Source organism: Dipodomys spectabilis, unplaced genomic scaffold (genome assembly GCF_019054845.1).
Source record: "Dipodomys spectabilis isolate Male_0828 unplaced genomic scaffold, ASM1905484v1 ptg000187l, whole genome shotgun sequence".
Taxonomy (NCBI): Eukaryota; Metazoa; Chordata; class Mammalia; order Rodentia; family Heteromyidae; genus Dipodomys; species Dipodomys spectabilis.
Window position 1 is genome coordinate 2,525,144 of NW_024870864.1, and position 11,609 is coordinate 2,536,752.

At 43.6% G+C, this 11,609-nt stretch overlaps 1 protein-coding gene across 1 annotated transcript in view; it reads right to left on the bottom strand.

The window, feature by feature from the left end:
• Positions 1-9,837, bottom strand: part of Stard7 (StAR related lipid transfer domain containing 7) — a 30,983-nt gene extending 21,146 nt beyond the window's left edge. The window contains exon 1 of the mRNA XM_042695473.1: positions 9,514-9,837. Within this exon, the coding sequence (XP_042551407.1) occupies positions 9,514-9,812 (299 nt within the window). The 5' untranslated portion in view covers positions 9,813-9,837. The remainder of the gene's footprint in view (positions 1-9,513) is intronic.
• Positions 9,838-11,609: the final 1,772 nt, after the last annotated feature.

Here is an 11,609-nt window from a genome sequence, read left to right on the forward strand (position 1 = left end):
AAAAGCTCAGGGACAGTACTTAAGCCCCAGGACCAGCACCACCAAAAAAAAAAAAAAAAAGGAACACACACACACAAACAACAAAAAAACATGGCTTGCATTTACTAACACACTGAAATGTCCTTCTTCTCTCAACTTTCAAAACCACATATAAGAGAAATAACAAAATGCTGAAATAAGGATACAGGATGACCCATTGTAACAATGAGATGTACAAGACACTATGTTGAAAACGAACTTTACAACTGGCGCGGGGAGGGGGGCGGAGGGGAAGGGATGGTAGGGAAAAACAAAGGAAGAGGCAACAATGCTTGATAGGAAATGGACTCATTACATTTTTTTAAAAAACATATATAAAAGCACTACACACTGTTGGCTCATGCCTGAAATCCTAGCTACTCAGGAGGCTGAGATCTGAGGATTGCGGCTTAAAGCCAGCCCAGACAGGAAAGGCCTTGAGACTCTCTCATCTTCAATTAACCACCAAAAAACCAGCAGTGGAGCTGTGGCTTAAAGTGGTAGATTGCTAGCCTTGAGCACAAAAGCTCAGGGGCAGCACTCAGGCCCTGAGTTCAAGCCCCATGGCTGACATACACACATACCCACACACACACACACATACATACATACATACATACATGCATACATACATACATAAATACATGCATACATACATAAAGTACGTACACACCAAAAGGTAACATTTAAGCAGTTAAATATTTGCATTTATTTTGCATGTGTGTGAATCTCTGTGCCATTCCTGGAGCTTGCATTTAGAGCCTAGACACTGTCCCTAAGCTTTTTCGCTCAAGAACAGCACTCTACCACTGGAGCCATACCTCATTTCTATCTTTTTGGTGGTTAATTGGAGATAAAGAGTCTCGTGGACTTTCCTGATCTGGCTAGCTTCAAACCAAGGTCCTCAAGATATCAGCCTCCTGAATAGCTAGGTTTACAAGTATGAACCACCAATGCCTGGCTACATTTATTTTTAATCCCACATAGAAACATATATATACACATGTACATATGTATATACATAAATGTATGTAATACATATTATATATAATATATGGGTGTAGTGGCTCAAGCACATTATCCTAGCTACTTAGAAGGTAGAGATCTGAAGATCATAGTTCAAGGCAAGCTGGGGGGGAGGGGGGAAGGAGAAGCGTAAGACTGCATAGCAACATATCTCAACCAATGTGGGGCCTGATGGTACATACTTGTCATCCCAGCAACAAGACTGAAGTCCAGGCTAATGCAGGATAAAGCTGGACCTTATCTTGAGAACAGCCAACAGAGAGTGGCTCATATGGAAAGAACATCTACTAATAAGTGCAAGGCCCTGAATTAAAACCGCAGGTGCCATCCAATACACACATATATGTGTGTATGTGTGTGTGTGAGATATACATATACTTATATATGTATACAGGTGATATACTTCTTATACCATTTGCCTTTCTTGCTAAATTATGAATTGCCTAATGACCCAGAATGACTTTCTTTTTTTGAGACAGGGTTTTCTGAATGCTGAAATTACTACAGTGGCATATAATACCCACCAGATCACCTCTTCCTTAATTGTGACTCCAGCTCCTAGTTTGTGTCTAGTAAACAGTACTCAACAAATATTTATTGAAAAAATTGAGCAAATAAAACAATTACATAAATATATTGCTGAAAAGGACAAAAATTCATTGAAGCATGGTGACCCACATCTGCAATTTCACTGTTTATGTGGTTGAGGAGAGAGGATCATAAATTTGGAACCAACCTGAGCTAAACAGTAGTAGTTCTAGGGTAGCTTGGTCTAAATAGCAAGACTCTGTCTCAACCTAAATTAGTAAATGACCAAAAAACTTCAGAGCAACCAGAAATTATGGAGAGTCTAGTCTGTTACCAACTAGCTGTGTGATTTTACATAAGGCATTTACCTTAAATGATGACAATATTTCTGGAAAATTCCTGCTACAGAATGTCAACTTACTGAATTTTACACTTTGGACTTAGATCAAAATATCTACCAAAAGAAATATTTATTATTTTGCCTGGAATCAAAATCATTTTGATTTTGTAGCTGAAATCCCTTCCTAGTAGGCAAAGGTGGATGCAGCAGACCCCTCCCAATATTGCAGTGAAGTCCAGCACCTATTTTTCAATGAAGTTAGAACTTGCAGGAAGGGTTCTGAATTTTAAATTTGAGGAAATAATACAAAGGCACATAGATTTTTTTTTTTAGGGGGGGGGGATTGGAGGTCTTGCTCAGGTTTCTTGATCATGGATGGTGTTCTACAACTTGAGTCACACTTCCAATCTGACATTTTTGCTGGATATAGATTCTCAAAGTTTTCTGCCTGGTCTGACTTTGAATCTCAATCTTCTAGGTCTCAGTATCCTGAGTAGCTAGGATTAAAGGCATAGAACACCAGCTAAAACACAGAATCTTTTGGAGATTACTGTCAATGACTTTGGAGGAATTAAGTCCAGCAGACGACTGGGGACATGGCTCAGCAGCACAGCTCTGCCTAGCAAACATAATGCCTGACACAGACACAGACACAGACACACAGACAGACAGACAGACAGACAGACAGACACACACACACACACACACACACACACACACACAAAATACTAGCTATGCTGCTGTAAGTAGATTATTCCTTGGTTGTTCTCTTGGCCAACCTGGCCTTCTTATCAATGCTCTGAATGACATCACCAACAAGAAATTAGCTGAGTTACTTTTTCTGGGTCAAGAAAATCAAGATTAGTTTTAGCCCGGCGCCGGTGGCTCACACCTGTAATCCTAGCTACTCAGAAGGCTGAGATCTGAGGATCACGGTTCAAATCGGGCTGGCTCTGAACCGCAGGAAAGTCTTGTGGGACTCTTATCTCCAATAAACCACTAGAAAACCAGAAATGGCGCTGTGGCTCAAGCAGCAGAGTGCTCGCCTGCTGAAGAGCCCAGGGACAGCGCCCAAGCCCAGAGTTCAAGCCCCATGACTGACCAAAAAAAAAAAAAAAAAAAAAATCAAGATTAGTTTTATTATTTGTAACCTAGAACCTTTACTAGTACAATTTATATTGATGTCCTGATGAAAATTGTTTCACCATTTTTTAAATTTAAATTAAAAGTTGGAAAATAAGACTAAGGCTGGCCCAACAAATATCTAAGTACAGAAATACTGAAGGAACCTTACTTGACAAGCAATTAGATCTTACAGAACAGAAAGCAAAAGCAAAAAAACCTACACATTGTCTTGGGTAGCATCAATTAATACTACTTTTGCAGGGTGCCAGTGGCTTACGCCTGTAATCCTAGCTATCAAGGATCCTCAGGATCCTCAGGAAATCTGAGGATTAGTTCAACGCCAGCCTGGGCAGGAAAATCTGTGAGACTTTTATCTCCAATTAACCACCAGAAAACCAGAAGTGGCACTACAGCTCAAATGAAGAGCTGAGGAACAGTGCCCAGGCCCAGAGTTCAAGCCCTACTACCAACAACAACAACAAAAATTATTTTTAAGGACTAATACAGAATACTTCAATAATTAAGCAACACTGATGAAGATCTTTCTTAGTAAATAATGAAGAAGGGGTAGGACTCTGTTTCCCCCAGTAAAATATCAGGAGCTTATAAAAGAATCATGGGGGGGGCTGAAAATGTTACCTAATAGTATAGTGCTTGCCTTGCATGCATGAGGTTCTGGGTTCAATTCCTCAGCACCACATAAACAGAAAAAGCCGGAAGTGATGCTGTGGCTCAAGTGGTAGAGCACTAGCCTTGAGCTGAAGAGCTGAGGGACAGTGTCCAGGCCCAGAGTTCAAGCCCCATGACCAACAACAAAAAAAAGCCAGAGTGGTACTGTGGCTCAAGTGGTAGAATGCCAGCCAGCCTTGAGCAAAAGAAGTTCAGGGACAGTGACCAGGCCCCTATGTTCAAGCCCCAGGACTGGTGGGAAAAAAATCATGGTTTAAAAGGTCCTAAGAAACTAACAATTATAGGCAAAAAAAAAAAAAAAAATTTTAAATTTTTGAGATAGGTCTTGCTATATAGTCTAGGCTGACACTTAACTCCTAGGCTCAAGCCATCATACTTAGTTACAGCATACCCTCCCTCCAAGCTAGAGCAACATACATGCATAACCATGTCCAGCTGACATTCTTTGAATAGCACAACATGAAGGCTGAAGCTAGACTTCCTCATGAAAATGTAAATTATCAATACAGCTATTTTGTCCCAAGATTTAAGAGTCCTTGAAGAATCTTCATTTCCATACACTAATATAACAGACAATATACCAAACACAAATGCTATCAAACATACTACATAGATACATCTGTCTCTTTAGCCTACTATGCTGAATCTTGTTTGGACAGGATCAGTGTCATATCTAAGAGACTTAGTTAATAATAGAAAAGGACAGAAGAGATTATTCCCAAAATAGTAACAAAGTCATAGTAAAGGGGTGGAGGAAAGATAGCCCGGGCTTCCCTTTCTCCAAACAGAAACTTATTTCAATATTTGAGAAAGGCTAAAGACACAATGAAACACAGTAAACAAGTCATTCTCACCCTAAAAAGAACTCACTTTCAGTCTATTAAAAATCTATTCCCCTTTCCTAATGAGCCTTTGTTTCTCCTATTTCCCTGTCTTGTCAAATTACTTTACCTCATTTACCAGCCAGAAATCTTGGCAGTCCTCACAGTCCTCTAGATTCATACGCATGGTTCCCTCTCTTCCTTGAACATAACTGCCTCTAGTTATGATATAAGGACATATGGCCTTCTGCAAGGGTCATCTGGATTATCTAAGACCTAGCTGTTCCAGTCAATAATAATAAACCTTTGTTTCTCCTAAACACACACACACACACACACACACACACACACACACACCATAAACACACACACACACACACACACACACACACACACACACACACACACACACACACACACACACACACACACACACACACACACACACACACACACACACACACACACACACACACACACACACACCATAACCCCTAACTCAGCCAGAGACCTGCCCTCTTCATGGAGTGTGAGACAAGGCTCCAAAATGATTGTGACGTAGCTATCCCTGCAATTAGGAAATTCAACACTTAGATAACTGCCTCATCTCACAAAATTCCTATTCAAATTCCAAAGTACTATCAAAGCTTTTAAAATTTAGGACTCGGGTTGGGAAGGTGGCTCAGTGGTAGAGCACTTGCCTTGCATGCATGAGGCCCTGGGTTCGATTCCTCAGCACCACATAAGCAAAAAGAAAAAAGCTGGAAGTGGCGCTGTGGCTCAAGTGGTAGAGCGCTAGCCTTGAGCTGAGGGACAGCGCCTAGGCCCAGAGTACAGGCCCCACGACCAGACCCAAAAAAATAAAATAAAATAAAATTTAGGACTCATTTTGAAATAAGATATAAACTAGTTCATGGCAGCTTTGGGGCAACTAGTTAGTGGTAAAATAAGACAATCAAAAAACTGAGGTCCCTTTAATGTTGTTCTAAAAAAAAGTGCCTTTATGTCAAATGGATTTTCCATTGACCATTTATCTAGTTAATAACATACTGAAAAGTTTAGCATATTGTGACAGAAATAGGACATGGACAGCTTTTCCTTATTAAGCTTTACTGGCACTTATTTACTCAAATGTCTAGAGCAATGAACTGTAACTTTAAAAAAAATGAGGATGTTAATGGAACATTTTCTCCTAGATTTTTGTATTTCTTAATATCCTTCCTCTTTTTGTTCCTGTAATTTTTTTTTACTGTTCCAAAGCAATAAAAAAAAATTACTTCTGTATTTTTCCAGTGGATTTGTTCTAGGTTTACAGAATGCCAGCTAACATCAAAAATAGAGAGCAAAGTTATTTTGTTTGTTTATTTGAAGCCAAATGGCTACGACTACTAGAGCAAGTATTTAAAAGATCTGATTTCTGCAGCTGGCCCAAGCAGTGAATCAAAATCACTTGCTAAAGTTACTTCTCTGCTTAAGATTAGTATGATCTTACTCAGTAGCATGTTTGTAAGCTCCAAAAGATAGATAACAAGATTCTTTTTCATTCTGAATAGAAACACAAATAACATTTAAAAAATAAAAACCTACATGGTCCAGATGTAGTAGAACAGATACGAGGAGTTAGGCCGAAACATCACCAGTTAAGTGTCCAGCTCTTACTGGGTTACTTACCAGTTGGTGATTAGCTTGGACTAGGATATATAGTGAGACCCTACCTTCAAAGAAAAGAAAAAGGAGAAAGAAAAATATATGCTGCTTTCCCTATTTCTTCCCTATTAAACCAAAACACAGTAACACTATGAGAATTAGTTTATATTGGACAAATTGATACAGAAACCACACAGATGAGCCAAAGGCTGTGATTTAGGGGCCATGGGACAATCATATTCTTCCAACAACCATGAAAGAAATGTGCTTGACCTGAGACACAACTGTGCTCTATTCTGGAAACTACCCAAAATTCTCACTAAAACAAATAAAATCTTATACAGCAAGCTAGCTGTAATCGCCTCAGCAATGCTTATTCTAAAGCAAATATTTAAACATCAAGTAAAAAAGTTAACCAATACCATAATATACAGTATCTTACATTGGCTTACTTACTAAAGTAACAAACCTTAAAAAAAAAAGGGGGGGGGGGCTGGGAAGGTGGCTCAGTGGTAGAGTGCTTGCCTTGCAAGCATGAGGCCCTGGGTTCAATTCCTCAGCACCACATAAAATAAAAAGAAAAAAGCCGGAAGTGGCGCTGTGGCTCAAGTGGTAGAGTGCTAGCCTTGAGCTGAAGAGCTGAGGGACAGTGCCCAGGCCCAGAGTTCAGGCCCCACGACTAGACCAAAAAAAAAAGTCAAATCTTAAAAACACATGAAAAAATAAGGAGGCTGAGATCTGAGGTCCAAAGCCAGCCCAGGCAGGAAAGTCCATGAGACTCTGATCTCTAATTAACCACCAGAAAACCGCAAGTGACACTGTGGCTCAAGTGGTAGAGCACTGGCCTTGAACTGAAAAGCTCAGGGACAGCATCGAGGCCCAGTGTTCAAGCCCCACACCCAACTGAAGGAGGTGGGGGGGGTGCAGATGAAAAGCTGAATTCAAGCATGAACTGGACAATAAGAATCAAAAACTATCAAAAGGCTGGTTAAAAGCATTTGTGCCAGATGTCTGTAGGCACCAGTGGCTCATACATTTTATAATCCAAACTACTCAGGAGACTGAGGTCTAAGGATCATGTTTCATAGCCAGTCTGGGTAGACAAATCCAAGAGACTCGTTAACCAGTACACCAAAAACAACAAAAAAAAAAAAAGCAGCAGCAGCATTGTGATTTCAAGGCATACCCACAAGAAGACCCTGGGCTCAATTTCCATCCCATCCCATACGTATTCTAAATGGAATACTTTCATCTAAACTCCTGAAATTTTTTTTTTATTTTTTATTGTCAGCCATGGGGCTTGAACTCAGAGCCTAGGCACTGTCCTTGAGCTCTTTCTTTTTGCTCAAAACTGGGGCTCTACAACTTTAAGCCACAGAAACACTTCTGATTTGCTCGTAGCGGGAGATAACAATCTCATGGATTTTCCTGCCTGGGCTGGCTTCTAACCATGATCCTCAGATTTCAGCCTCCTGAGTAGCTAGGATTACAGTCATGAGACACCAGAAACTGGCAATCTTTCATTTTTAACTCCTGAAATTCCAAAGATCCTACTCAGGCAGTGTTTCAACCACACCAAGTCTCAAAGACAGATCACACAGAAGGAAACTGAAGACTACCCAGCTTGGACACCAACTGGTGGGATCTGACACTGTATGTAGTCAGTACTCAATAGTTTACTACACTAGTTCCTATCTGGCTTTCCCCTCCAGCTCTTTCAAATGAAGCTTTTCAAATGAGTCCACAGGCTCCAGGATATGTCACTTGTAAACACGCGTGTACTAAGGCAAATTGTCATCTACCTAAGCATCAACTCTATTTAACACGCACTCCCAAAACTCTTTCCTTCTCTTTTGTACCTAAGTCATCTTTTTGTGACCTTTTTCTGATCTTTCTCCTTTCCCTTGAATATACTCAACTGACGATATTTGTTTCAAGTCTTACATACAGGTATGTTATCAACAAACAATAAAAACTCAGTGAACGGGATTTTCTTAAAAGTTTCCTCCTCATTTTTTATTACTTACAAAAAAAACTTAATTAGTAGAACAAAATAATAACAGAATGCTAATAAGAACTAAGAGAAAGACTGAAAATGTGGCTTAGTGGTAGAGTGCTTGCCTAGCATGCCTGAAGCCCTGGGTTTGATTCCTCAGTACTAGATAAACAGAAAAAGGCAGAAGTGGTGCTGTGACTCAAGTGGCACAGAACTAGCCTTAAGCACAGAGAGGCTCAGGGATAGTGTCCAGGCCCTAAGTTCAACCCACAGGACTGGCAAAAAAAAAGAACTAAGAAAAACAGTTTGTTCCTATTTGTGAATAAGGTTGGTTGTGTTTATGATTTTAAATTGCATAAATAAAAGTCATCTTTCCTGCTAGGAAAGGTATTTCTAGACTTACTTTACCCACAATTTAGTGCTGCACAAATAGCTGCTTGGCATCTGGGTATTCACCTCTTCAATCTGTGGTGGAAAATTTATTGCTGTATTTCCACTTTTACACTTACCAAAAATGTAGAATAACAGGTTGTCTCTCTGTTAAGCACTACGTAGAATAAACAGACTGTGGAACATATCAAGTGCTGGGGGATGGCGATAGGGAGTGAAAAGGGCTGGACATGTGAACCTAATTCATGAAATCAGATTTTGCTAGGAGCAGAGTGATTGTGAGGAACACACAAACCTAAAAACTATTGTCAGATTTAGAACTAGTTCTAATCAAAAATCAATGGTACTGGATTTCTTTGCACACTAGTAGTAATGAGTGTGACTCAAGGGCCCAATGATAGTATTAGTTATAAAGTGTCAAAGGACTGACATAATCCGTACAAATTAAAATGTCTGCACTACTGGTTTGTGCAAGCAGGGGCAAATCCCTCAGCTTCCTAATTCTGCCAAGACGCAAGTCACAATGACGGAGATTTATCTGGGCATTCCTCCCGAGCCTGAGTTCCATATGGATTGCAATCATTTTGAAGAATGACAGCTTTAGGTTAAGGTTAAACCCCATTTTAAATCTGCACTTTGGGGGATTTGCTACAGATTACGAGGATCAAAGATCTCCATACCGTAGTCATTTTTACAATGTTTCTTTAGTGTGGTCCTACACAGCCCAAGTCTCCCCACGCTGCCAGACTACTTCACAAGCAGTTACATCAAACCAGAAAAAAAAAAAAAAATTCGGATGAACACACCTCCCCTGGACTGCTAAAAACAGTTTCAATCTACTGCATTAACACTTAAAGGGCCATAGGGCAGGCCCCACGGCTCACACGGGACCCCCTCCCTGGCTGGACCCCACCCCATGCCGCAGTGCTTACCTCTGCAACTCCTCCTCCTGGATCCTCTCCTCATCCCACACGAAGACACCAGCAAGCGCCGCCATCAAGGCAGAGGCATGGCCAGGGCGTCCACGCAGCCGGCGCCACAGGCGTCCGAGCAGGACGCAGCGCGAGCTCTCGGAATACAGGCGACCGTAGAGCTGGGCGATCTGGTGCGCGCGCCGCACGCGCAAGCCCGTCACGAAGCGGCACTGATTGGCCAAGAGAGCGAGCAGGCCCCCGCCCCGCGTCCCCGCCAGCCAGGCGGCCAGGGCGGCCGGAGGCCTCCGCGGGAACATGCTGTGTCCACGCGCCCGCCCGCCGCAGGTCTCCTGAGCCCTCCCGCGAGCCCTCCGCGGACCCCGGGAGGACGCGGGCCGCCGTCGGTGGAGTCTGCGCCTAGATGGCTCTCCGCGAGTCCGTCTCACGGTCCCGAAGCCAGGAGCCGCCCCTCATGTCTCTGCAGCAACGGCTGATGAAGTCAGTCCCCTCTTGGCGAGAGAGCCGCTGCACCAGGCGCTCCTGGGTTCAGCTCGGCTGCCCCTCCGCGTGTCCAGCAGGGCCCGAGAACCGTGCTGCGGAGCACGCGGGGACAGCCGGACGGGCAGCTCGGGCCGGCAGCAGGCAAGGTCTTGAGCGTTCCGCGTCCGCCACTCGCGCCGCCCGTCCGCAACCTACCCCAGTCTTCGCCGCCCAGGCTCTGATTGGGCGCGGCTGGAATACTCCGGCTCTCATTGGTGGCGCCAAGTGCTCGTCACTGCTCACTCCCGCCCTTATGCGCCTGCGCCGGCTCACCTAGTAGCAAGGTAGGTGACACGGCGGTGAAGGCTAGTCAAGGGCGCCTCGGAGTGTGACCGTGGGACCCCGGCGCCACCGCCATTTCGGGCCGCCCAGACCCCCCCCCCCGCGGAGAGGCGCAGCGAGGTGCTGTGAGAATCATGAGCGGTGTCTACTTGTGCTTAGAGGCCGGAGTCCCCTCCCTGTTCTCTATTATCGAAGCAGGGTCTTCGCGCGGCTGGCTAGGTGAGGGGGTGATGGAGATGACACTGGTGAATTGGTACCTAGCCCTGGCCCTGCCAGGCCTGCGGTGCGAATCTTCCTCCGCCTCCCTGCTGGGTCTTCCAGTACCCTTGGAGGTAAAGCACTGAGGCCGTCCTAGAGGGGTAGGTTCGCATCCTGAGAGCCCAGGACACCTACAGGGAAATCCGCGTGGGCAGGTGGCCTGTACCAATCTGAAAATGCAATATCAGTCCCACTCCTTTTCACTCAAAAGAACGTGCACAGGTTTCCCAAACCAGCTGGCCTCATCCCTGTGAACAACCTAGCTAAGTGGTTTCAAGTGATAGTAAGTTATTACTCTGTATCCAACCTCATAAAGACGAAATTGCTGGATATCCAATAGGAAACCCTTACACGAAATTGTTTCATTACCCTCTTTTTTAAAGCTTGTACTTAAAGGGTTTTACTGACAAAACAGAAAGGATTGTAACCGAACAATGGGCTTGCCCCCGGGTGAGTCTGAAATTACTAAACACGACTAGATGGGAGACTGAACGCTGGTTTGACTTATAGGTAAGGAGAGCGTAGAAATAACTCCCAAAGGGCTAGGAATGGGGCTTCATGGCAGAGTGCTTGTCTAGCATGCATGAAGCCCGGTATTCAATTCTTCAGTACCATAGAAAAAGCAGGAAGTAGCTCTGTGGCTCAAGTGATAGAATGCTAGCTTTGGGCAAAAGAAGCTCAGGGACAGTGCCCAGACCCTGAGCTCAACCCCAGGACAGGCAAAAAAAAAAAAAAGCTGGCGCCGGTGGCTCATGCCTGTAATCCTAGCTACTCAGGAGGCTGAGATTTGAGGATCGCGGTTCAAAGCCAACCCGAGCAGGAAAGTCCCTGAGACTCTGATCTCCAATAAACCACTCGAAAACCAGAAGTGGCGCTGTGGCTCAAGCGGTAGAGCTTTAAGCTGAAGAGCTGAGGGACAGCTCCCAGGCCCAGAGTTCAAGCCCCACGACCAACAAAAAAAAAAAAAGAAAGAAAGAAAGAAAAAAGAAAGGATCCCAAAGCAGAGTCTCTACAAACATAGAAAGCAAAAGAAC